The 27,713-nt window shown below is 37.7% G+C and overlaps 2 protein-coding genes across 4 annotated transcripts in view; one reads left to right on the top strand and one right to left on the bottom strand.

The window, feature by feature from the left end:
* The window catches only part of LOC143179851 (furin-like protease 1), a 245,303-nt gene that overhangs the window by 146,518 nt on the left and 71,072 nt on the right, over window positions 1-27,713 (top strand). The gene's annotated exons all lie outside the window — the stretch shown is intronic.
* Window positions 6,052-18,301, bottom strand: LOC143178969 (dynein axonemal intermediate chain 2). The gene is made up of 10 exons (XM_076377913.1): window positions 18,119-18,301; window positions 14,763-14,924; window positions 14,236-14,316; window positions 13,431-13,608; window positions 12,603-12,780; window positions 10,661-11,089; window positions 9,205-9,487; window positions 8,264-8,560; window positions 7,097-7,806; window positions 6,052-6,364 (listed from the first exon to the last, which is right to left on the bottom strand). The coding sequence occupies exons 1-10, from the start codon at window positions 18,299-18,301 to the stop codon at window positions 6,052-6,054; spliced, it is 2,814 nt and encodes a 937-aa protein (XP_076234028.1).

The following is a 27,713-nucleotide window of genomic DNA, read 5'->3' as shown; positions in this document are numbered from 1 at the left end:
GTTTCGAAACAAGGTTACCACTGTAAAATGTGAAACAGTCGCGAAATTACTTCAATTAGGTTTCTTATTTATCAATTTGAATACCAAACTACTTGTATCGAGGTTCTGAAATTCTGAATTCCATATCCAAGACAATCAATATTTTTTGAATTCTATGAAATCGGTCCATTCCTTGCGCCACTAGAGACAGCATGATTGAACGAGGAACTATTGCAGTAATAAACTAGGTCAAGATTTATCCCAGTAACATTCAGCTTCTGGTAATCGAAACGATATTGTCCAAGTCGAATCGACGTTAAACTCGCCAAGTTTAAACGGTGTCTGTCGTCCCTTGATCGAGTAGCTTAGAGTTAAAGACGGACGACACTTACACGAAGTCCAGAACCGCAATACGAACTTAACGAGAGTATCCTTCTATCCGTATAATCCCTGTCGCAACATCTGCAGCGCAACGCATTACCGTAGCTCACATAAATTGCTGCTCTCTTACGCAGTGGTACACCAATTTAACGCGATCAATTGTGCGGATCTTGCGAGAGGAAACTCGAGTTTCATCGTGTTTAACTACTTCTGGAATAATTCCTTAACTCTCTATAATGCTATATTACTTTGAAGTCACGTGCCGATATATCCATTTTATTTTATATATAAGCTACTAGGTGACGTTTCTATCTATTTTTTTTTAAATTTCATTGTATGTGCTTTACTATATATATATTTTAACATAAAGTTTGAAATTTGTATATCGATTGTTGTTGTAAAAGTCGTAGCTTTAATTCATGTGTCTGTCGCAACAGTTTTTAATGGATCGTAATAAAGTTATGGAACTTAGAAGTCTGACAACTTTTCAGTAGTATTCGAATAATGCAATGCCCATATTTTTACAATAGTGTATGTATATTTTAAAAAAGTAGAAGTAAACTGTAACTTTATTGGGAGAAAGAATTAAAACATGTAGAACATATTAAACATATTAAAAATAATAATACATTTCTTCCATCTTGAATGCAGGAAAGTTACATAATTCCTCACAAGTAACTAAAGTACACATACTATACAGTATAAAAAACAATTTAACCAGAGGCAGAAAATTGAATGTAACACCGAAACATAAATTACCAAAAGTTTGTACAACCCTTTTAACATCACAGACCAAATGGCTCGATGACACAGTCTTGTTCGAACACTTGAATAAAAAAAACACCTGCGACGTCGAAAGCAGTCGCGTGCCGCATTACAAATATATCCTATCACTAAGGACGAGTATTCGATTCAGTGGTACTCGAAACAACTGGAAACGTCTATTGGACATCTCCAAAGCTTCCATCACTTTATCCCCGTTTCCAGGTACTCGAAACGAGTCGCATTCTCGTCGAAACGAAACAATACATGTGGGACAGGGCACGTGAATCGAGGCAGGATCGTAGAGGGTAAATCGAATTCACTGTACGCGAAGTAAGCGGTTCAGGAAGTGGCCATTGGTGTGCTCCACCAGGCCGGACATGCACTCGATGTCGGTGCATCTATTGCAGCCCTGTCGGAGCACGGCGAATGTACGAACGTTCGTGTCAAAACAAAGCCCCTGACTCCCCCTCAACTTGGCTCGAGTATGCGCTTACAACGGGTCACGGGGGAAATTATCGATAATTGTTGGTAATGGAAGTGATGAGATGTCCGTTGCAGATGGCATCGAATGGTTCAGGCGAGCTTCGAAATTTGATTAGATCAAACTAGTCCGACGGCGTTCTTTGCTTTTGCTCTTTGTCTTCGTTACCTTTATTGTACTCTCAGAAATCAAAAAGAGAGAGGGATTCATAGAAGAAGAGAAATAGAGAGAGTATGCTGGATTAATAGTATTTGTTACCATTAACAAAATATATTTCTTTCAATTTATTTCACAGAGAATCATAAGCAATTCAGCTGACGTGGAACAATGACATGGCTAGTGACTTCAGTTACAAAGAGATCACTAGTTAAAACCTATGATGTAATTCTATATAGATGGTTCATGTCTACAGACTTCTATGTCCACTAGACTGGTAACTCCCCATGTATAGTTTCACGACGAATGTACCCAGAAAATGTATACTAAACTGACGCATGCGTGGCGAAAAGAGGCAAGTATGTAGATATTTGTACAGACTTGTATGTAATAGATACTTCTATTATATTTATACTATGTATGATGTAGAAGTATCATAGATGTCTCTGTCCTTTTGCCCCTTTTTGCAGTGCATGCGTTTAGTCTCCATGTACATGTACCACATTCGCACATAAAAGTTAGGACACCTCGTAGACAGAAGCTGTTACTCTAACATGTTATACAGAAGTCTATCGATAATGTCTTTCAAGTCTGCAAACGTGTCCAGCTTTGTCCGTCATTAATGAAATGTAGAGACTTTCCTTTACCCAATTTCGGTATTTAAAACCACGTCTTATCGTAACCACATCCATATTCGATTAATAACTTTTCCTCGATCATTTTCCCAATTTCTAATAACAGAGGTTATCATCGTAAGTTCATAAATAAAGCGGCACGCCTACCACTTAATGGCTCAATCGAGGCGCTCGAAAGTGTTCAGTATCTAACACGTTCACGCGTTTATTACTACAGAAATGGGCGCTTGATTTTTTCTCCCTTTTCGCGACCGAATACCCATCATTACACCACGAAGAAGTGGCGCAGGTGCCACTATCGACTTTAAATCGACGTCATTCGTCATTGCCCGTTTTAATAGCGTGTCCTGTGCTTCGGTAATTTGCATAATACCGGGGTTGCCATGTTTTTCACACATTCGCTGCTTGCTCGCGAGAAATTGCGAATCTGGTTAATGACTCTGCACATTCAGATGAGAAAATACTTGATGGAGACAGAAAATTATGAAATGATGGTACACTTTAAAACAGTAGAAATACCGTGATTTCTCTGTGTTTCGTAAACAGGTACAATTTTCATCCCCAAGTTTTATTTACTGTAAAGAAGAAAGTATCCTAATTAATAGATATTTTTAAATCGTTTTCAAATTTACAATTTTCTATGGATTCTGAATGAAATTGCAAATCTCAAATAGTCACGAAGATTTGATATCTGAATATTTGTATTAACCATGATTCCGTTCAAAATAAACAATTGGTTGAAAGTAATTATAAAAAATGAAAACTCTAACCTATTACTCTTAATTTACATGAACTTCAAATTCAATCACAAAGAAAATCAATCTTTAAATCACAGCACTCTTATGTGAAGGATCGTTCACTTTGTCTTATCTCGTATGAAAGTGCACATTTTTAATTCACGACCAGTTAATTCCGCTTCCATTCTGTCTATACAATTGCTTCAATAACTTCTACAAACTTGGCTCAACAGACTGCAGCAAAATCTCCTCTAATATAAACCCGTTTCATTAAGAATTCAAGCCAACTTCTGTTCTCTTCCCCAGAAAATTAGGCTGCTTTCTACAGCTTAAAATCACTGTGCTGCGAAATTCTTGAGAACAAAGCTAATCGGATTTTTGGTGCAAGTACTCGTGCAATTTTTCAATATTTCATCGATCCCCTCTCGAGAATTTTCAATGGTTCCACGTGAAATGAGGAAACCAAAAAGCTATCCTTTCTTCGCGAGGAAGTGAAAGAAATCCCTAGGCTTCTTGAGACTCCTCGAGGAGCGATTTGTAATCCTGGTGGAATACCACCTGGGATAGTCTAACTCGTTCTATCCGAGGTGCAGTGTCGATCGCGTGCGAACGAGCTAAGCGTCATAATCGACTTTAAAACGACGACGAACATCGAGATGGATGTTGAACAAAGACCTCCAAGCTGACTTCCGATTTACATAATTTCCTGTACGGAATTCTTTAGCGCCTACTCGATATCCTCGAAGACAAATACGAAGGAGGATTCTGTGCGTGCTGCAGTCTTGTTTGACATCGTTTATCAAGCCTCACAAGATACTGTAATTTAATAGGCATGATGGAAATATCTGATATTTATTTTATGTTCATTATAAAATGATCCAGAGAAATGTTTGTATTCTTACATTTTTCTGTAACTTGTTGTTTTAAATGACTAAAATTCATGGTTGTAAATTTAGTAAATCTTGTAGGTTTATTGGCTTCAAATGGTACTCCTTACTATCTGATTATCGTTTCAATATTGCTATAGTAATTAGCTTCGTTTATATATACGTAACTGAAACTAATGTAATCAATATCGATTGGCTTGTTTATTGGATACCGGATATACACTGGCCAATTTACCATTTAATCTTGTGAATTGATATATCGACCTCGAATGGGTATTCGTTGTTGCGCATATTAAATATTCCCTTTATTTATTGGTGTTCAGTGCCCCTAACAAATTTTGTAGAGTTAGTATTACGTAGAGCAAATAAGAGTATTATTTGTAATCACAACGAGAAATTATATTTATTGAACGAAAGCTTCGTACTAATCTTCAAGATTTAAGATTAACAACCCTGGTGTTTTAATTTATGATTAAACCTTGCTGAAAGTTATTAAACCAAATGATACAGATGACACAGATTTTTTTACTTTAACCTTTAACTGGTATGGTGTCAGTATTATAACAGTGTGGTACAACTATTGCCATTTTGTGATAAAAAATAATTAATAACAGTAAACAGAAAATTCATAGCTTTTCAGTTTATTATTATCTGTCACGAATTCCTGAATATTTGACAGAAGAAATATTAAAATAACCAATTAAATGTTAAACTACCCAGCTCTTGGATTGCATAATCGTAACCAGAACAAAGAAAATCGGAAGCAGAACCCGCATTGAAATCAATAATGCATCTACCCGCACTCTCCAAAAATGACGCGCATCTTCAATCTCCAAAAAGTCTCCGAATTGAATGTTTTCAGGGCACGAACGATCGGTGATTACAAAGATCCTCGAGGGCGAGACTCGCTCGCGAGAAACGGCCGTGAATTCGTCGCGGAATTTGGATTTCCGCCAAACGTTTTGCGAATTCCGTATTCCCTATTTGCGACCTTCTTTCGCGTTCTTCTTTCGCTCAAGACATTCGAGTGACACGGCGCTCCTCCCTTATCGCGTTCCCTGCCCCTAATTCGAAAATTCTCCTCGTACCTTTCTCGTCAGGCGCATCTTTACCGTGTTTCAGAGGAACTGTCTCCCCTTGAATTTAATCGCTCTCGAATGGAGTAGCAATTGAGAACTGCTTAGAGAAACACTTTGCGCTTGGAGCGAAACTAAAGCTGTCTTCGTTAGTGCCTATCGTTTATATGCCCGAGCTGCTGAGCTGCTGAGTTACTGGCTACTGAATCGCAAAGTTAGAAAAATACTGCGTTTATAAATTACGAGATTTCAGGTTTGCTCTTTGGCTAAATTGCCGGATTACAGGATCGGGGGAGTTGGTGGATTGCTGCGTTCGTGCATTTCTAGCCATTTCTATGTTATTTCAGTATTGAATTGTTTGGTTACTAAATTTCTGAATTGCTCTGTTCATTCCTTGTTTGCTCAAAGTAAAAAGTACATTTTCTTCTAAAATCTTAGAGATAAAAAGAGCTTTTCACGTAATAAATATACATATAATATCACTATCGTGCCTTCTAAGAAAAAGTGCTCATTTAAAAATAAATCCTGCCTTTTCAAACAGCATTTTTCATATTCTAAAATCTGAATAAATATAAGGACTTGCATTTGTCATTGCAAAATCTTCAAAAGTTACAATTATTAAAAATTCTCTTTAAAAATCCTCTATTAGAAATTCTACAATTTATTAACAGAACACAATTCATCCACTCTCTCTAACTATACGTTAGCTAGACCAATTATTTCACCAATAAGTCTAAAACTTACAATAAACTTAAACCTAGAAATCCCAGCGTCTACCTTGAAGGGTGCGCTTCCACTCGAGTTCTGTGATAAGAATTACGGTCGTTATCGAAATCGAATAGCGATAATGTACCAGGAAAATGCTAAAATCACTCACCGCTTATCGTTGCCTTGTTTCGGGCGTTCATTGGAGCCGAAGTGGCGGAAACTTCGAAGAGTGCTATCGTTCAACTGTTACTCGAGCGACTGGAACTCCGAAATACGTGGATAAACTCTGCTTCGAGCTGCCTCGAGCTGCTCCAAGTATTCTTTACCGTCGACTTTCTCCTCCACCATTTGGGGCATGGGGATGCCGAGGATCGCGGAAAACTCTTCAGCAATGTGCTTCGCTTTCTTTGGGCTACAGGGATCTATAATGATCTGTTTTTTTCTTCCCTTATCGTCGTCAGATATTTCCTTCCTCTTCGAGTCCTTCTCCATTAAATCTTCCTCTCGATCTGCCTTCGTCTTGCGCTGTCTTCGCTTCTGGACACGTCGCTTTGGCCTCCTTCCGAGAAAGAGATGAGATAAACGTTCACGTAAAATCAAACTATAAATGAAACTTTACTGCTTTCAATTGTTAGTCTACTTTTCTGAATGATAAGCAATTGGATGAGAAATTCGATTGTGATGCTGACTAATTGTTTGTAGTGGATATTAAAAGAAGAATTAGCACTAATCTCGTAATGAGGCAGTCTGTTGAAAATATGCGATATGTTGGAATAATTAAGCTGTTTAACGTGATATTTCTGACATTTTGCTTATTTTTTAACGATTTGTGTAGCATACAGGGTGTCTCAGCTAAATGAGGTCATGAAAGAATCACTAATTGTGGGCCGAAAAATTGTCGATTTTTGAGCTGATGTAACTGAGGTATATTTAGGCGATCCCATTTAGCTGAGACACTCTGTATATAGAGATTTCTTGGAGTCTGTACTATAATCTTTTTACAGTTTTAATCTTAAACAATCAAGCTACGTATTTTTAGCATTTTTTGTAAGATAGGTACTGAAATCAAAATGGGATTCCCCATTGCCCTCTACCAGTACAATCGTATCGAGTCGACTCAACATACGATGATAAATCGTTGAATTTATTAGAATCGCCACCTCAAAATCCCTTCGCTGTCACGACTCAAGCCCGCCAGAGGACGAGTGCCCGACAGTATCTCCCCGAGAAGAAATAAGATTCTCACACTCTGTTCTTTCGAATCAAACACATTCTCTCCGCGACCACTCACCTGCTTTCCGATACTCTCTCGACGATATATCTCTTCCCCTCGCCAACCGAGCGCGCAGCTTCCCTGATCTCCCTCTTGGCTCTCTCGACTTCATACCGCAGTACGGAAGGCGGTTCCAGCATTTCTCTGAGAATACTGTACCGCTTCTTATGACGCTTCGATAGCATCATCGGCACGCTGTCCATCAACGTGCTCGCGTCTTCTCCTCGCTTTTTCTCTCGCCCTCTCTTCCTTCTTCCGGTCCTCCAGCAGCAGACCTTCGGCCTACAGACTTCACCCTTGCACGGCGTAGGCAAGAAGAACTTGATCTTTGGCTTCTGCTTCTTCTTTCTCTCTCGTCCTATGGCCGTCCTGCTGGTAAATTTCGTTGAGCTGTCTTCCATTAACGAGCGCAGGGAAGAGGATTCTACTGTCTTCATTGGCTTCTCGAGCTGCGAAATCGATTTCAGTGTTCGCTTCCGTTTAGTAGAATCCATCCTCGAGTGGCTCTTCCTAATTTTGCTCTTTCTCTGCTCGTCTTTTGAGGCGGTTTCCTGAGCTTCGTCTATGGCCTGCATCGACCTTCTTCGCCTTCGGTCTTGCTTCTTCATCGGTGCGAACGTAAAGCGCACTGGACAGACGTCTGGGTCGCCTTCCTCCTCGTACTTCACGAGCGTCTGGTGATAGATTGTCGCTATGTAGTAGGTACATGTGTATAATAAAAGGTAGACCTGAGCAGCAAGAAAGTCTCTAACAGTTTTTAAGTGAGAATTAGGATGTATTAAATGAGGCCACGTGTAGCATCAGCTAATACACACTGATTTTTATGAAACCTATGAATGTCTGACACATGTGCTTTTAATTGCATAATCCTGTAGAAAGTATTTGCTTCTGACAGAATATTCAGAGCAGACTAAAAATAATCAAAATCTTTTCAGACTTTCTTCCTTCTCAAAACTCTCTGAAGATTTGTATTAAAATTAGAGAACTTAAGAACAGGAACATTCTTTTCGTCAACCTTCACCCAACTCTTCTATTTAATTCTATATTCACGATAGAGAATGTTACGTTCCCCATAAAATATCTCAGATAGAAAAAATGGAACTTTTGCAAGGAGAGAATAAAAAATCAACGAGAGATTCAGCGGTGTCGGTTTCTGTTCCACAGATCTCTAACTCAATGCATTACCTTCTCCACGATCTCGAAATATTTCTGTTCAGCGTCAATCATCTCTGGAAGTTCGTCTCGAACTTTCTTCTTGTCTTTTTGGAGGCCTCGTATGCGGTCTTTGCTGTTCTTCGAATCGCGATCCCTATCCCTCATATCAGGCCCGCCTCTCATTTTCTTTCTCTGCCTTCCTTGGGCTCGTGTTGCAATAGCAACAGCCGCTTCCTGTTCCTCTTCGGCCGTGATCTTCTGCGTTAATTTGATTTCCTTCAGCCGCACATCTACGGCCTTCATTAGCCTCGAACATCGTTCCAGATACTGGTTAATGAATGCTTGTATTTCGTTATTGCTTCAGAAATAATCTTTTGCCTCGAATATGATGCGAAACTTGAAATTCCTGAGTCTTAACAAGTCTTGAATCTCGAGTCTTTCGTTTCGACTTGAGAAACTTGGAAAGTCTTGAAAGTCTTGAAAGCCTTGGTAGATTTGGAAGATTTCCAAGACGATCAAGACTCTCAAAAAGTATGGAAACTTTAAAGACAAGAATCAAGACTTACCAAGAACTTCAAAAGTTTTGAGCTTCGGATCATGTTCCAAGTAATTCAAATCTGCACAGTCCCGATAAGCTTCGAAATTGAGATTTGAATCTCATCGCTAGATACACCTCACTGATTTCAATAAACTTGGAGTACGTATATTGTCTAGCTCTACGTAGCTCTACGTTGAGTAATGTCGATGAAAGATATAACCACCCCTTGGTTTTAATTATTGAGATATGCACAAAGACATTTTATATTATATGTCGCTTTGTTTGAAGGTATCATCAAACAAAAATGAAATTCACAGATGCATTGTTTATCATAATAAATCATTGTGAAACGAGGTGGGTAAAAAGAGAGTGCTCGACACGGTTGTTAAGCATTATGATGGAAGAAAAAGAGGTTTGTTTCACGCTCATTTACCTCAGAAAAGATACCTCTGTCTTTTCTGTCAAACGATTGGAGGAATTCCGTCGATTCGACGAGGAACACCTTCCCGACGGAATTGCCAATGGCTAAAAAGTTCCCTTCTTCGTATGGCGCTATCACGGTGAGACTTTCATCGCACAGCTGCAACGTGAAAATGGGCTGTCGAATGCTCTGAAGAAGGTCCCAGGCTAGGAGGCGTCCGGCAGAGGTGATCACGTAAAAAACCGATTGCCTTATCTTGTTCCAAGAAGCTCCAGTTGGATAATCGGTCAGGAACCTGATGATACAACGATTCAATGAAGGTAATTTATGATATGTCACCTTTAGACGTATCTAAAGTCCTACTAGGCACTGGAATATTTCGACTCCATGAATGTGTAGCACATAGTGATAGGTCTTGAGGAAGGTATCACATCGTAAGCAATATAAAATAGCACTAAGTCTAGAATAGACCCTCTAAAAATGTCCCACATGGTTGGAAACACCCTGTAGCATTAGTTAAATTAAATAGTAACATAAATCTGCAAATAAGTCTAGATTCTAGTTATTTTGAATTAAACAGTCATATTTTATTCTGATAATTGAAGGTATTGATCGATTGAAAATGATTAGAAATAACAAATAGTGAAATAATAGAAGACTTGTCATAGAAGAATATAGTTAGATATATAGGTCACCGACGAATGAGAAATTCAGTCCATTGTCTTTGTTAGTTAAATGTTTGAGCGAAAGTTAAACAACAAACAGAACAGATTACACAAAGTTTTGGATCGAGAACAGCTATAACAAACTACATATGCATGTCGCTTAGAAACCGCAATGGGAACAGTTTGAAATCTATCATTACTATTGAAGATTGATCAGGTTTCTAAATATTTGCTTCTACTAAACAAATACTGGTAATGAATCTAATATTTTGAAGAAATACGGGTCACTCTGAATCCGTCTATCCGACAATCAATCAAATTTCTGCTTGATAAAATTATTTCGAGAACCATGTGATTTGTGTTAAATCACGCTTTATTAGTCAATAACAAAAACTCCATTATTCTGATGTTATTGAGTATTAAAAAAGTAGTCTTAGGATTAAAAATAGGATTAGTCTGACTTTCAAATACAGAAATCTAACGCTGTAAAAATGTACCATAATTTCCTCCGACATGAGTCTACCCTATAAAGTAAAATTCTATCAGATTTTTTCCAAACATTTGCTTCAAACAAGACGTTCGCAATTAATAGGATAAGACACTTTGAAGACGCAAGTGGTTCACTCGAACCTGCCATCCCATTAAATTAATTCAGTCCTCCAGCAATTTAGCTCAGCCTCGCCTAGGAAGGAGCTTCAAACCGCCCCAGTTTCCAAAGTTATCAGGTGTACTCAATCATGGTTAGCGTGTCAAAGTCAAACATCTACACGTACGATACCAGCAGCGTACCAAAACTAACGTACATGGTGGAAATTAAGTTTCCCTCCCTGGTATCCTCCGCCCATACTCGAGCCGTCCAGTCGCCGACGGAGAGGAACACCGATGGATTGAAGACGTTGCGATCGACAGAGACCACAGGACCGAAATGTGCAGGGAATCTGAGCGCCAGTTTCTCAGCGTTCGTTTTCACTTTTCTAGACCCTGTCAGGATCATGCCGTTGTCCATTCCGAACATGAACTTGGTGCCCACCATTGGCCCGAAATTCAGGCACGATATTCCAATAGCTCTGTTTATGTCTGGCTCGTTGGGGTTCTCCAGGTCCATCATGAGGACTTCCATCGGTTTACTGAGCCATCGCGTGTCCCACCACATCGCCCGACCGTCCGTCGAGGTGGAGAAGAAGTCTGTGTTGCTTTTCGTTGGTATCCACTTCACGGCGTTTATGTATTCTCTGAAGAATAATGGTGTTATTCGTTTATAGTGTTAAGGTGTTTTTTTTATAATGCAGTAATCCTTTGATTGCTACTGGGATTTATGAGCATTCCCATAGTCAACGTAGGAGTGTATGTTTTACATTTACACAAGGTGAGTCACGGAACTATATTACCTGACGTTTCTTGTGAATTATTAAATGCATGAGAAAATGTTTCAAATGAAAGTTGTTTGATAGCGAGAGTATGCTCCTGTTTGGTTTACTCTTTTTGATACTAAATAATTTTCGTTTAAAATATTTTTTCATACAAGTAGTTTACAAGGAAATTCGGGTGATAGAGTTGTGTGACTCGCCCTGTATTGGAGATTCGATGTAAGATGTCAGAAAGTTTATGGGACAATTCTACGCGCTAGAATAAAAGGAAAATCAAGACTGATGAAAATGTGTTTGATACTTCGTTTCAGAGTTATTAATCATTGAGGAAACGACTAAGAATCGCGTGAAATGTGTCTGACTTGGGACTTATTCTACTGTCGACATGCATTCGATATAGCGAAGCCAGTAAAATAAGTTCAAAACCAGACATTACGAAACTAATAAACCAAGTTTCAAGTCACATACAGAGAAATCAGTAGACTAAGCCCTGAGTCAGAGATAGCGAAATTAATAGAATATGTCCCGAGTCAGACATAGCGAAATTAATAGAATATGCCTCGAGCATATATCTGGAATAACTTCCAAGTCAGACAAAGCGTAAGTCTCGAGTCAGACACAGCGAAATCAATAGAACAAGAATCACATCAGACACACTTCAGACGTATTTCACACATTTTCGCAACAATGAATAACTCAGAAACGAAATCTAAAACATAATTTCGCCTTATTTTAGCATATAGAACAACCCCTTAAAATTTCAAGACACCAATTACAAGGCGTTCTGTTAGCCGTAGATAAGAAATTAAGCACTGATTCCACACATTCAGATATTCAATACTATCAAACTCTGTTCGTTCTGAAGCTTACCTTCTGAAATATGTACAACCAACTCAAACGCTTCTAGTGGCATCGACATTTTCTCTCTCTCTCTCTTTCTTATTCAATGTCTCCCGTGTAAGAACAAGATAGAGAGTATCAATGCAGCCAGATTCGTCTCAGCTGGATGTATATCAATCAAATGAAATTTGCTACGTACTTAACAGCTTGTTCGAAAGCTAATTCTACTAATCAATGTGCAAGTATGAAATCAACTCTAGTTCCCCAAAGTGTCCTACAATCTTCCATGAACTACATCATCATGGAAAAGACCTAGAACAAAGAGCGACCAGGCAATCTTCGCCAAACACACATTGAAGCCAAACAGAAGTTAAAGCCCAGCTGAAAGACTTTTGCGCTGAACAAAGGGGAGTAATAATTCTGTGATATTACAGCTTGAAAATGTTCTCGGGCGAACGTTACCCAGGTGAAACGCGAGAAGAAGGGAAATATTTGACGTTGCAGGGGCAATGACTGAACGTGTCTCTGCCACGCTTACCTGTGGCTGAATTGCAGATGAGAGAATTGAACAGGACTTGTGCCGGTTCTGAGATCCCAGTTGCAGACTTGGCCCGTCATAAGACCACTGGCGAGGACGGAAGGATCCCGAGGATTAAACTCGCACACCACGCACGGGCAGAAAGGCTCCAGCGACATGTAAGGCTCATTGGGATTGTCTGCGTGCAAAATAACGAAGGCGTTCGTCAATCCGGCTTAAGCGCACGTAGAAAAGAGAGATTTTCATCGACTCGTTTGCATTCAATCACACGTTTTGCATTCGAAGGGCCGAGAGTAAGTTCGCGTCAACTGTGAAGTACCCTTGTCGGCTTTGACCCTGGAGACGCGTATAGGCTCGTTTAAGAATGGTACGTTGAACTTTGAGACGATTAACGTCGAATGTTAAGTCTGTCTTCCCTGAATGGCATGCAAAGTACATGAATTTTAAGCTTCAGACTGTGACAGTGATTGCGGCGTCTGACATGTGGGAAGTAAGGATACTTTAGCAAGGTAGTCCTTAGTGGTTTGATTTAATATTTCTAATGCGAATTAATTGAAGTCGGATATTTTGCGTCTTGGCTGGAAAATTTTGAAGTAAAAAGGACAGTCTTTTAGCCAATGACGCAACGAATGTTCTCCATTCGTCTCTCGTTTCAATCCTAAAGCGATTCCTGAATAGTAGAATGTTCCTGTCACAGGCCTGACGGAAGGCCCTATCCAAAGGGGTACAAGAAGATGCAAATATCCCCGCGATCTCGCTAATGCGGTGAAAATAGGATCTGGAGAGAGGTAAGATGTGAAAGCGTTGCATTGGATTTCTTCTACCTACCAACCTGCCAGATGTATAGCCTGTTACTGTAGTCTGGCAGCCTCCCAAACTTCAAGAAGCAGTAAGAGACCACTATCCTGCTGCCAGAATCCGGCGACCAGGAAATGTTGGTCACTGGTCTTTGTGGAACCTCTGGGTCCGAATACACGTTCGCTGATCTGAAAAAGAAAAACGATGCCTATGGTGATCATCGTTACGAGAACCCCTTTACGCTTGTGATAGCGTTGATTAAAGCAGCAACGAGCGGTTTCAGGTGAAACTGTTCCCCCTCAATCTAGATTAGTTTTAACGTTTTTATACTACGTTGTCTATGGCTGGATCGAACTACTTATTAATGGTTTATTAGTGGTGTTTCCAATAAATAAATATAAGAAAGATTAGCATAAAATGACGATACTAATTTTAAATAACAATGAGTGCAATTATTTTAGTTCTTATACAAAATATACCAATTTATCCTATTAATCTCATATGTTATTGCAAATAAACATAAATAGAAGGATATAGTATTTAATTATACAATTACAATTTTTTTTTTTATCATATTCTTTACCAAACTAATTTCCTTCTCGCTTAGAAACATTCAAGCTGTAGGTGTCCCTTTGATCTTGAGTATCGAGTAATTAAAAAATTGGTTTCATAAATTAGTGGTATAATAATTCTCGTGATTCAGTCATCTCTGCTAATTAAAAAATGCTTGCGTTTTCATGGTCTTATGCGCTACGTCAACGAGCCGAGAGCAAACCGAATGAATTTTTAACGCGGCTTAACGTGTATTCACTCACCTGAAACCGAGATGTTGGACCAATGGCGTCGGTATCATGTCGTCGAAATAATGCTGGTAAATGTTGACTGCACCATTTTGAAGAATGCTATCTTCCATTTTCTGCAAACAAATTTCTTTCAACGACCTTATTACTAGAACAATTACATTTGAATACTTAGAGCTTCATTCCACTAATCCTAATTAGTTATAGTTAAGCACTCTTAATAAAACCAATATATTCTAAAGATACAGACTGCTCAGAAGAATATTTAACTTTCAACTGACATAGTATTAGTACTACATATAATCTAATTGGATTACTGAGTTCCTACGATAAAAAATAATGATGTAAACACATTGTAGCTACATTAAAAATTCACAGGTATTCAGTTTATTTATTTCTGTAAATTATCGACGAACATTTTTGAAAAACCTGTTCTTGGGTTCGTCTGGCTCTCTAGACATAGAATTATATCGCGTTCAAAGAACTTCACAACGTGTACCGTTTTTGATACACGCTGCCTGAACAGTAGGCCCAAAAACAAGCGTTCCATATGTCAACTAACTTCGAACAAAGGAAGTAATTTCGGTGCCCAGTTGTCGTCCTTCTCGATCCTCCTGCGGAACCTCAGAGTCGTTTCCTCATCCCTGGGATTGATCTCCCTCGGCCATCCACCCTCAAAGTGGTACATTCCACTGTTCCTCGACGTTGTACCGATAGTCTGGGCCTGAAATTCCACGAAAACGGCCGTCAGATCGGGAACGCTAGAGAAGCAAACACGATTCTGGGCAAGGATCTCGAGAAAGTCAACTTCGGGGAATGATTCACGTGACCACTTTGTCAAATTCGGGAAACTTATCGCGCGAACGTGGCAAATTTGAGCAAAAGTTGTAAATCAGAATGACGCCAGTCGGTGAAGTCGGAAAATCGAATCCCCTTCCTACAATGTCTCTAGGTTTATGTTGAGTATCACATTTTACGAGCTTTTGCAAGTTTTCATATAGGTTAACTATCACACACAGTGATCCTAACTTGACGTCATGTTATTCTTAATGAGCTACGTTTTTAATCTTTAAATAGTTTTTTCGTATTAGTGGATAATGTTTTCGATTTAGTTTATAGGTGAAACAGTGGAAATTAATATCATTCATGAATGTGTATATAAGATTGTTAATCTCGTATGAGGAACGTATCATGCGATGTATTAAGTTTGGCGAAGGTAAAACTGAAATACCAAAGTGTTTTAGACTTAGCGTTTAGGTAATCGAATTAGGCTGGCGTTGTTTGCGAAATGAGAGGGGTTTTGCATCGTTTCGCATGCACGTATTTTAATAGTACAACAGAGATTGTGGGATCTCCTATAGAGGTGGGCACGTATTAGAGAATTGTGTACTTGATGAAGGGTTAATTATTTGTTACCCATTTGCATGAGAAATTAATTGGTCCGCATAATTTGGTCCCCAATACGTACACTTTACATTATGGATGAACTATAAACCTACACTGTTCAATCTACAAACCTAACGAAGTTTTAGTAAATAGCTAAACAAGACTTGCTCTTCTAATAGACCCGAGGACCGTTTTCACTGAGCTCAAAATCGAAATTAGTTCAAAATTAGGAAAGCGAGTCTTTGGGAGTTTCCCTATAATGAGTTTATGAAACGAAATGAAAAAGGATACGTGTTGCGTAGTGGAAATAATATTTATCAATTAAGTAAAAGAGGTATGAAGATGCTGATAATAACAATGAATATTTTATTATTCAATTAACTCAAGTTTTAATACTTACAATAAAAGGTATCCATAACTAACTTGCAGAAATTAATAAAGTAAAAAGTTCTGAATGTTAAAAAAAGTAATTTTTGTAATAATTGAATTCAAAATGATACTATCGTATTACATTTCAGCTGTAACTCTGTTTTGACACGAACATAACTCCTAGAATAGCAAAGAGTCTCCCGATTCTTCCACTTCAGCTGAATCGGTTGTCACGATATTTCAGCTGGTTTTGACAGTCTACCGAAAATATATTTCAAACAAAATTCTGTACAAATGAACTGGAATCGTCTTCATTTAATAAATCTTTATTGAAAATATTGTTGTAAAATATAGGAATCAGCTCAGATATGATAACTACTAAGTCACGATTTTTCATTTAAGGTATATTTGAAAGTGATGTGTAAATCTGCGATAAAATGTAGATAAAGCATCGAAAAACGTTCAAAACGTGGAACACCACTCCAGATATTTGATTCGTCGTTGATAATCAAAGCTCACAGTATCATTCAAGGGAGGAAGCCACGAAATGCCACAGAAACACATAAAATACCGTCGAAAGCGCGTTTCATGTAGAAAGTTGCATGCTCGATGCATCAAGTAATGAAGTTCTCGTTGGATTTGTTGTACCTTCGCCCCGAATCCAACTGAGAGCTTTCAACAAGTTGATGAACCCGCTTCTCTATCGCGGCACAGCGCGAGCATCAGTTCCTGGAATAAATAAACTTTTCTGCTGCTTTCAACGTAACGCACGAATCGCTACGTCGATTTACGCGGTTCCTCGTGTTTCTGCCTCTTTCACTTTCTTGGGAGCCTATTCGTTCTGCTTCGCGGTTTTCTCCGAGATAAGGTGAGCTTAATACTATTGATTAGAAACTCGAGTCGAGAACAATATCATGTACCGTATATTGAATGCTAGTGGATTGCATTTTGTGAGAGAAAAAAAAGAACAGAAGAGTTTTGTTATGTTTTTGTTGTCACTGCTTCGTTATTTTATACACATATAGGAACAAGTATTGTTGGGAGGAAATGAGTCTTAACATTTTGTTGACTAGGGGATTTATGCAGAAACTGACGATGATGGTCGGCTATTTTTCATTCGCACCAATATCTCTGCATGTTAATTTATAATCTTTAATTACTAGCAATTTCCCCTGTGGTTTTTCCTGTATCTCTTTAAAAACACTTGTATATGTTCCCAATCAATAAGTTTAGGGTAAGGAAAGAAGTATCTCTTATTTTTACTCTGAATAGAACTTTCACTCCGCTTCAGGTACGTACGAATAATACTAGATAATGCCTAAACTAGTAAATAATGTTATTCCACAAATTTTGTGCACGAGAAAATCACGTTAAAACTTACCTGCTCTACACAGTAAGTTAGTACAGTCAACTCTCCCGTAACTCAATTAATTCGAACCCCGTTATATGGAAACGCGTTATAAGAAACTCAGAATTAGTGTAAATCAGAGTAATTCGTACCGTGTTATATGGAAAAGAGGGGAATTCCCAATTAATTGCAATTGTAAAACTGTACACATTATGGAGACATCACGTTTGATGTCTACTTTATAATCGATAAGTACCTGAAAGCCAACGTAACCCAAATCCTTTTTTGTTATTTTTAAGGGAAACCAAAAACCAAATGCGATTACCCATTTCTAAATATTAGTATTCAAAATTTATACTATTGAATGTTCTTCACTTCTAGGGTAACCTAACAAAATGTCTATTACTTTATTAATAAGAGAAAGCAATAAGATCATGTGAAAAAATTAATTTAAAAAAAAAGTAGGGTTGATTTAATTTGTCTCTCAACTACAGAAATAATCCATATGATTCTGTGCTCAACTAAAGAAGCATTAATTCAAATATTTCAACGCGCAATTTAAAATAAAAGCCTCCATATTGCACCTGTTAAAACAGACTAATTAAAACCTTTCATGAAGTCATCGAGGACATCAAACACAGCGCAATGTAGCTCTAACGTCATAGGACGTCTAACTCCATCGTGCTACAGTTTCACAAAGGAAGAAGGTCGTGTATCGGAATCGGGAATAATCAGCTAGGCCGATTGAGATTAACGGTGAATGCAACGAGCTACGTTGGTTCACCAGTAATCTTCTTGAATAACGTTGAACTAACCTCGTGGAGTGCCAATTGCTTCGCGTATTGCACGCCAACGTGACAGTAAGATCTCAACAGATAATCATTCATCTGAGTGGGATCTGGCATGATCTCGAGATCCATCATCGGCCCGTAAAGGTCGAAGATACATTGCTTGCCGAACTCGGCCCGTGTTTTCACGTACACTTTGTTCACCTCCATTGTGCCCCGTCAATTAAATCGAATCTGATCAAGAAGTATCTTAATTAATAAAATTGTAGAGAATGAAAATGAAAGAAATTTTGAATTTAAAGCTATACATAGTAAGTAATTATGTAAAAAGCAAGAAGTATATAAGGTAATCAGATAGAGGTGGAATTTAATATGAGAAGAAAATCTAAGTATCCCTTGAAATAAAAAAACTGTTAACTTATGTGCCATATTTTAAATATTAGAAAGAAATTAAAGAGGCGCAGGTTCTGAAGTTATATATAGATTCATGTACCCAAGAGAGTCTTTTTATTTTTGTACTCTGTGTACTGAATCACTGTACCTATGTATGAATTATTAATACTTTTTAGAGATATGAATTGAATCAAAACTAGTTTCTTAGAGTTTTCCACACTCAATTTTAGCAACAGCAAATTATGAAAAAGTTTCACACGATTGCATAACAAATGATTATACCATTTGGAACACACCTAAATTAGTAGTAGTAAGGAAAATGTTAATTCAACCGATAAATATTCGTTTCGCTAACCTATTTGAAATGCAAAATCCAATCTTCAGCCAGTCATGGAGGGCTCGTAACGTTTTGGATGATAACTCCCGTATTTACGAGGCTCGTGTCAATTCGCCCCGCGAAGAGAAAAGGAGGCAACAGAAACTGAAAGATTCACGAAGAGAATAAAGTTGCAGCCGTGATGGTATTTACCTTGTTTCTGCAAACACGCGAGAACTCGCCGAAAGATTTACACGCCCGAGAACCGCTATGTCGTTCCTTACGTCTGCGTTCCCTTTTACGTACGAATCGGGCATAAATAGAGAGTATCAAGGGCAAGGAACGTGCTCCCAGTCAAACTTATTTCTCCTGGATGAAACGCAGCTTCGAGCTGTTTGCCTGAGCCTCGCTTTGTTTGAATGTGGCCACGGGTATTTTGTGGACTCGGGAATCGATCGCTCGAAGAGCGATATTTCAGTAGCCCCAGGGCTGGAACGAGATCAGAGTACCTTGGCGAAACTTCATTGAAGTCGAATAACCGATGGACGATAGCTTCAATGGCTTCCTTCGCGGAATACTTTTTCAAACTTCCGATTCCGAGGGCTTTTACTGAAAACTCGGAGATACCGAATTACTTATTTTAATGTACAAAATATATGGAGTATTAACATACAGGGTGACCCTTGCTTTAGCGACGATATTTCAGGAGCGTAATTTACAAATGAAAATGAGAGAAAAATGTTATACGAAGTTTGCTTATGAACGCTTTGTTATAAAATTATATACATACAAATATTTAACGTACTTATAAGATAGTCCATAATGTGGAGGTCGTTGACAATTTTTATACAGCAGATTCTCGTTACATATTCGCCAGATTTTATTCGTTATATGGTCGCTGTTGAGTCCACCACTTGTAGAGTGTACTTATTTAAGTGATCGTAAAAACGTGGCATTACCTTACACGATACATGTATCCTACCAGAATTACGACTACATTTATGAACTCGTTGGCAGTTTATCTCGAATGAGACTCGGACATAGTGTCAAGCACCGATCTGTTTATCCCAAGTGAGACTTGGACATGGCAAGACGTCCATAAAAATAAAACGAAACATGTGACTTGTACATCTGTTACAATTTATAGAAGTACTTTAAAGAGTAAACAGACTCAAATTTTTGTGAACAAAATTTGCAAGTTTATTATACTATTAAAGGGTGAATCATATTGTCCACTTTCATCGATGCCACGTGAAATCTATTTCAGTCCACATGTTGAGGCGATCCCCTTTAGTTTGCATAAACACAATATTAATTCCCCTAAATAATTCATATCGCACATAAACTTCCCCTTTTAACTTTGCGTTACATTAGCAATAAACGATGCTAATAAATCTCTCTCCTAATAAATCATTCTTTGTTTATAGCCTTATTTTCTGGCAGCAATATGAGTCAAATATATGATATAATCAGAATTTCCTACAAGGAAGGAAGCTCAAATATCGTAACGAAAAATTGAGGAATAGATACAGTATTACAGGGTCGTTTCTAATATCTTTTTGTTCCTGTCAATAAGTTTCCCTCCAGAGACGTAGGATTCCGTAGTGTAGCGCTCAGCAATCTGTAAAATTGACCCGATCGACGGTAAAAGCGGGACGACTTGCGGAAGATTGCAATCAAGGCTTCTCAATTCTTTGCTAATACTTGGTTCATCAAGAACCGCTGATGCAATCATTCTGTCTTAACGAATCGATCGTTTCGCGTTATTGAGCTTCGAACGTTGCAACAAGCGTGGCTGCATTCACGTCACGCGCCCCTCGCTGAGGGGAAGGCTTTTCCCTTAAAAATTCAATGCGCGGGAAAATTGTAAAGAAAAATATCGGAAGCTATGATCCCTTTAAAAGCATTTCTAATTTATATTACGTAGAATTCTTTTATAGAAGATTACATTTTTCCTTTATTTTATTCTCTTTTTTAAGTGAAAGTGGCGGAAGATTCAGATGGTGAATATGCAAGTATTCGGTTGTAACACTGTCTCTGAACCTGTACGCAAAACTATTTGTAAGGGGATCCGTGATTTTTATTTAGAAATTGGAGCTAATACAAATTTTTTGAAAATTAAAATTTCAATGTATTTTAATATCGAAGAATTTGAATATGTCAGAGTTTGAGTATAGTACTGTAGGTATTTATTCATCTTTTTCAATCTCTCATGTATTCGCTAGGATAAAATATCTCGTCAACATTAGCTAATTAATTTTTTATAATGAGCATTCAATATGAAATACGATTTCATTTCATCATCTAAGTAAATTGAAACAGCGCGAAAGTTAACTTGGGACGTTATAACTCTTTTACTTCCACGTTTTAATCTCTTCTAAATAAAACGCTCAGCGATAAACATCTTGTTCATGACTACGAATTAGTTAATTTTTAAAATAAATATTTTACATCAAAAGAAAATTTCACTTTGCGAGGCAATATATACGTTGAGTAACCATAAAAAAGGGTTCCAGCTCTTAATCCTTTTAATTCAAAGGAAAGGTATTTTTTTTAATCATCTTATTCAAGCGTATAATTTCCTAAGAACGTAATTAAAACTTCAGGCTCGTTTATGAAATTTGTTAGAAAGACTTCCATATTAATAACAATAATCAAATATTTCAGAATTATTTTAAAGCAACCCCTCAGTAAAATAATATAATAAATAAATATAGTAAACTCAATTTTACCATAAATTATATTCTATGCTATTGTATGTATGTATTAAATTATGTAAATAATAGAAGAAAGAGAACTTCAAATCCGAAAATTCGTTAAGGACAACAACAATGTGCTTGCATTCTGTAAAACGTTTAGAATTTCAAGAACTCTTTGAAACCATATTACAAAAAAAAGAGAACATATTCTTGTAAAAGCATTCTCTGTAAAATGTGTACAGAACACAGCATTTCAAAAAGACTTACAAAAATGAATATCAAATAACTCATAGGTGTATTCTCTAGTATACGAAAAAATATTTCAAACAAAAGTTGCATGGTTTCCAAAGGAACATACAGTGCAGTACTCAGTTTTTTTATTTTGATTTTTTATCGAGGTATGGAAACAATTTTCAGTTTTCGAAGTTCCAGCTTACACATTCTGTGTGCATTAATTAGAGGAAATTTATTTCGAAAACATCACAGGAATTATGAATTTTAAACCTTATTTAGTATAATACTTTTTGATATAGAAGTTGATAATCAATTGAAATTCATGAAGGAATTCTATTTCACTTAAAAACTTTATATCTCAATAAAAGAACCAAAGTAACTAAAACAGACGATTGCTATACTATTTGTCCTCCTGGAAACCATACATTCGTTTAAAATTTCTTTTCGTACAGTAAATAATTGACGAGTTATTTAAAGTATTCATATCATAAAATTCATTCTGTATAATTTTCGATCAACTGAACGTCGCAGCATCCTGCGCTAAATGATCCCCGTGCTAAAACTTTCGTTCAAAATTGCCCAAAACCACTGAAAAACTCATTCATCACGCTGGTCGTGCATGCACAACGATTTAGACCGATTTTTAATTGATTCGAGGGCAAAGACAACGAGTTTATAAATTCGTTATAAAAATCTCTTTGCCCCAGCCACTATTACCTATTTACATTGCAAAAAATCACTGCAGTACACGTGATCGACGATGAATACCAAATAGCCTTTAAATTTGAGTGCGCTAGATGAAAATTCTAGAAGCATGTAGCTATATGCATTATGTCTATTTATTGACCGAACATCGAAACGACGTAAATTGTGGGCCATAGCGAGAACTGTATAACAGTTAGCCACATTCCTGGCTTCATTTGTGACGATATATCGCGACAATTGTCAAGCTTTGTAACGAGAATGCTAACCGCCGCGAAAGCCAGCCTCTAATTGCCTTCCTCCGAAAATCAGGCAACTCTGACATTACACAGAATTCGTTACAGCAAAGGGGATTCGTGGAAACAAGGGTATAGTTGATTGCTTTAATAGAAGGTTCCCATGATCAAAGAGATGACGTGAAAAGTCTTCCCCGAGACCTACTATTTTTGGAAAAAGTCTTCAGACAGTTTTTGTTTTATTGAAAATTGCTTCTATAATACCTAGTCTAGGAAATTCGAAATTTGTTAAGTAACAGCTGTTTATGAGAAACTGTTTATACAAGATGGTCCACGTTGCATATGAACATTGCTAGATATTGTCTATATTTAGTACAAAAAGTGTACTTGGTAGATAAGATTTCAAGAGAATCCTATTTTAGAACAAACATAAATTAGAGTACATTTCAGAAGTCATTTACTCTATTCTCTATACTTGGTAAAATATTAAAATATTAAAATGTAATGAAATACTAGAAAATTAGGAGTTTCAACGTATTATCCGAGAACAGTATATCCAAATGCGTGCCTGGCTTAGTGCACTCTGTCAGAGCATCCAGAAGAGCATTCAGACGCCAGAAACCAACGATGGATGTCATAGCAATTGCTACAGCGAAGCGCAGGTGCGCTCGAACGAATAGGTCGCGAGAAATATCCTCTTCCCATTGGAGAGGTTTTTACGAGTCGTTTAACATTCGGTGATCCCAAAATTTCCACTCGAAAATCTGTTAGGCTTAAGAGTCACAGGTATTAAGTCTAGCTCTCGCACCAATCGATATCAAAACGCACGAATAATTTTGCAGTCACAGATTCACCACTCGAAATCCAGCAGAAAGTTACTTCCAATGTTAGAATTAATATTCGACGTGGTCCTTTGTCGTGATTTCTCCATATCGCATTTCCTAGTTCCCTTGATCGACTTCTTTTCTATTTGGCGACCTTTGATGTCAAAAGATCCGATAAACCGTTGCCCTTTCATCAACTAATGCGCATAGGACTAGGAGGATTAGTCTCCTTGGTAATTCGAAATGATAAAAAAAGAAGGAACCTGATTGTGTCGAACGCTGTATCTCCTTTTATCCTAGCTTTCTGCGTCAGGGTAAACTAGCGAAATTTGTACCTTAGAGAAATGTTCAACCTGAAAGCATTTTGGGTACAGACATATCTAGAGTTACTACACTAGGTTTAGGGAATAGCTAAATTGGAAAATGGAAGGCTTAAATCTGTAATGAAATGGCGAAACCTGATGTAATTCTTTTTTTTCAAACTCGAGATACATATGTACTCTTCCCTATGTATTTAAATGAGATTTATCAGTTTGCAAAAAATGATATCTGCACATAACGTAGTTTAAGAAAGAAACAAGATGGCAATTGATGACATGTGGGTTTACCTAACTTTGAAATCACTATACAGAAAAATTATGACATGTCAGGTTTTGCCATCTGATTACAGAGACATATTTATTCAAGTAATTTATCTAAAAAATTTTTACAACAATTTTCTATAACTTTCTTGTTATAGAAAAATTGGTAATGAACTCAGAAACTTTGTACAAAATGACCACTGTTCATTTTCATATAGATATAATACTGAATGAACTACGTAATCCCTATAATATAAACTCACTATTTTAACTCCCTTACAAAATTTACGTCTACACTATAAACCACTCAGATCTACTGAGATCTAGCTCGTTCATTTCGAACTACACAACTACAAATGTATCATCAATCATGCCAAGCGTATGCAAGACGAAAAATTGCAGAGCTAATCCTGGACGTCTATAGCAGCATGCATTTGCAGTACTGCAACGGATGCATCGTGAATTTAGCCAATTGTGCGCAGGCAGAAAGGCGTAGGATCATAACCCTCGTTTAACTAACTGTACTGGTTAGACTGGTGATTCGTTTGCAGTAGTTATGCACACACCATGTTTTATCCAACAGTATGTACCTACTTGTTTACAGTTCGATATCGAAGCTCGCGAACAGCTTCATCTCCAGCCTGAGGCGTGCTAGGGACTGAGAGTGTTGTGCCGATTAATGATTTCCTCTTTGCTAAGGATCGAGCTAATTGAAGCGGCTGTATTTCAAATAATGTGTGAAATGAATGCGATTATGGGAGCAATTAGTTTCTTGGCAGGAATCAAAGTGATTATTTGATATTTCTTTTCTGATGATCCTTTTTCTTTTAATTACAGATTTTTCTACTTAGAGATTCAGAGAGATAAGCACAAGTTATCAGAACCAATTTAGTATCGTTAAATATTATTCTAAATTGTGATGAGTAAAACACATTACATACTTAAGAAATAATATTTATTGCTACATATTTCAAAAATATCAAGGAAAAGTTATTTTACCTATTATAAAACATATTCATTATTTAAGGCTACAAAATTTAATATAATCTTGTAAATACTATAGAATTCATGATAAACATGTAACAATTAAAATGATCAGAAATTCGGATTGTTTAAATAACGATCAAAACCATAAATGGTAGAAACAAACAGAGGTATCTAAATATAAAAATAAAATTACAAGACGGAGACAAATTCTAAATAAAAATAAAAACCTGTTCCTGCCTGAAAGTAAAAAATTTTTGAATACTATTAAAAAATGTTGAGGGGAAAAGTACGATTAATCCTGAGTACTTTAGGTCTCTATTAGGTCTGCAGTGTTACACTGAACTATGTAGCCATTCTATGTCAATGCATTGTCCCCAACAAATTATACATTATTACGTCTTTAGTGTCTACTCAAAGTTCCAAGATCTTATTTGCAAATCGTTCCTGTCCTCGCTGGGTTTAACAAAACTTTCAGAACGATAATCCGCTGATTCCATATCATAGTCACTTGTCTCGCTAAAGTGCATCCGGTCATTTCTATCGATTCCATCTAGCCCCTGAGCATTTATTGTATAACTTTGACGCTCCTCTGGAAAAGAAACAGAATCTCCTTTCCATCGATGTTCGAGCAGTGACTTCTCATATCCACGGAACTGGAAAAGTTCCGAGGCAGTAAGATTCCTCTAGAAACGTCTCACAATTTCCCCAAGTTAAATTCGTCCAGAAGAGAACAAGAAAATTCCTCGTGTGCCTCTACGATGTAACACCTCCAGAGTAGCTCGCTGCTTCATCCATCACCTGGTGCCAATTAATCCTCGTCAAGCATGCTTTCTTAGGCAATTCCAACTGCTCGAAGGTAACACAATATTCTTCATCTGACGCAGGCAAAGAACGACCTTCACAGGAACGCGGAGACTCTAAAAAGTTCTCGAGATGCATGTCACAAGTTCGTCATCTATTCAGCTGAACTCCACTTGAGTTATACTTCACGTTCTCCAGCGTTACGTTCGTTCAAAGTTGGTAAGATCGGCTGCTTAAACTCTGGTAATAAACGCAAGGCTGCGAGCATCCCCCAGTTTCGAACGATAAGAAAACCGGTAAACTTGGAGCGTTCGCCTGCCTCCTTCAATGATTTCCTCGTCGATTGTCGTCGAGCGCCAGCGAACCACCTGTTTTTAAGCAGAATTTGATACTGCGTCCCCAAAACGATGACTGACGAACTTAGCAACAAGCAGTGACGAAAGTTTCCAAAGCGTCTGGTTGCTTCCTGCGCCGCATTTCTATGATCTGTCGTTTTGCTTCTTTCCACGTCGTCCATTTAATGAATGCGTAATAATGTCAGGAAAACCCTCGACAGGAAGAAAGAAGACTCTTGACCGAGCCTGTTGGATTTCTTCGGTGAAACTTTTTCACGGGATTGTTTGCCTTGAAACTGACTTTCTTCGAATATCCCAAGTGTTGGAGAGGAATTTAAGGATACTCGTTTCGGTCTGCGAAGGAGCGTTGAAACATGACGATTCTTGTCTTTTTAAGAATACAAGGATCGATTTGATGATTGGTCGAGTACTTCTGAAGGGGGTTCTTCTTAATCTTTAGGTGATAATAGTTTTAATCCTCTTTGAGTTCAGGAATTGTACGAGAGTCTATTCTGTTTCTCTTCTGGAGACGCTTTTCCTAATGCGTCGTCGAAATTTGAACCTTTAAACAGTTCCATCAAAGTAACTTTAGAAGTACGATTAAATCTTTTAGGCAGTCGTCGTTCTACTTCTCTTTAGAAGCTTCTATTTTATCTGTGAATTCGAAAGTCCTTTGAGAATGTTCGCATAAAGACATTTCTTTAATGCATAGCATGGTTTTTGATTCTCCTAGCTATCTGTAACAAAGGACTTTCAAGTTTTTCTGGGACTGTTTTTAAAACAGTCATTACGTTGAAACTATACTAAACTGTCACTATCTCCAGAAGACTTAATTTAGTATTCTTTTATAATTTAAACTAAAAAACAATGATAAAAAGTAAGTACATATAAAACGCAAATTTAGACAAGGTGTTGCCTATAGACCATTATTTTCTTCCTTCAATTGCTACTATATCTCATTCGTCTGCAGCATATATTTCAGGTTAATGATTTTTCTGTTGCTTCAAAATTACTCATTTCTTCTCCAAAGACCCCTGCGGAAGCAGTCACTGTAATTGGACACTGTAGCTCTCAGATTCCGAAGATTCTTTCCATAGCTCTTTGCCAGTATTTGAGTTTTCAAATTATTTTGTTACAATAGTAGAAGATTATCCCTGATTATACGATTCTAAATATTTTCTGGGCTCCCGACATTCTATTTTCCCATGGAGGCTTCTACTTCGCTCCAGGATCCCCTCCTCCTAGGGAAAGGTCCTCTGAGGACTTTGGTGGTTCAGCCGCGGATATTCTAGGATACAACTGTTTCTGTGGTGGTTCCTGCTGCTTCACCTTTTGCTTCAGCCTTGTCCACAGCTCGTATAGCTTCTCCTCTTCCTCCTGCAGGGTCGCTTCTGAGGTTATCTTTATCTTCTTGCTTCCAGGCAAAAACCTAGCGTCCGGCTGTTTGAGTACAACCTCCTTCTTCTCCCCTGTTTTGCTGACCCTTCTTTCAGTGTCAGCTTCAGTCGCTTTTT

This window comes from Calliopsis andreniformis, chromosome 5 (genome assembly GCF_051401765.1).
Source record: "Calliopsis andreniformis isolate RMS-2024a chromosome 5, iyCalAndr_principal, whole genome shotgun sequence".
Taxonomy (NCBI): domain Eukaryota; kingdom Metazoa; phylum Arthropoda; class Insecta; order Hymenoptera; family Andrenidae; genus Calliopsis; species Calliopsis andreniformis.
Note: the sequence above shows the minus strand (reverse complement) of the source record. Positions and strands in the feature narration are given on the sequence as shown.

Excerpts from the sequence above, each read along its gene's own strand:
- LOC143178969 (XM_076377913.1), bottom strand. The coding sequence starts at position 18,301 with ATGGAGGTGAACAAAGTGTACGTGAAAACACGGGCCGAGTTCGGCAAG. Across the intron at positions 14,317-14,762 it reads AATTACTTCCTTTGTTCGAA|AAAATGGAAGATAGCATTCT; the intron begins GTTAGTTGACAT and ends ATTTGTTTGCAG. Across the intron at positions 9,488-10,660 it reads GGAAACTTAATTTCCACCAT|GTTCCTGACCGATTATCCAA; the intron begins GTACGTTAGTTT and ends TTGTATCATCAG.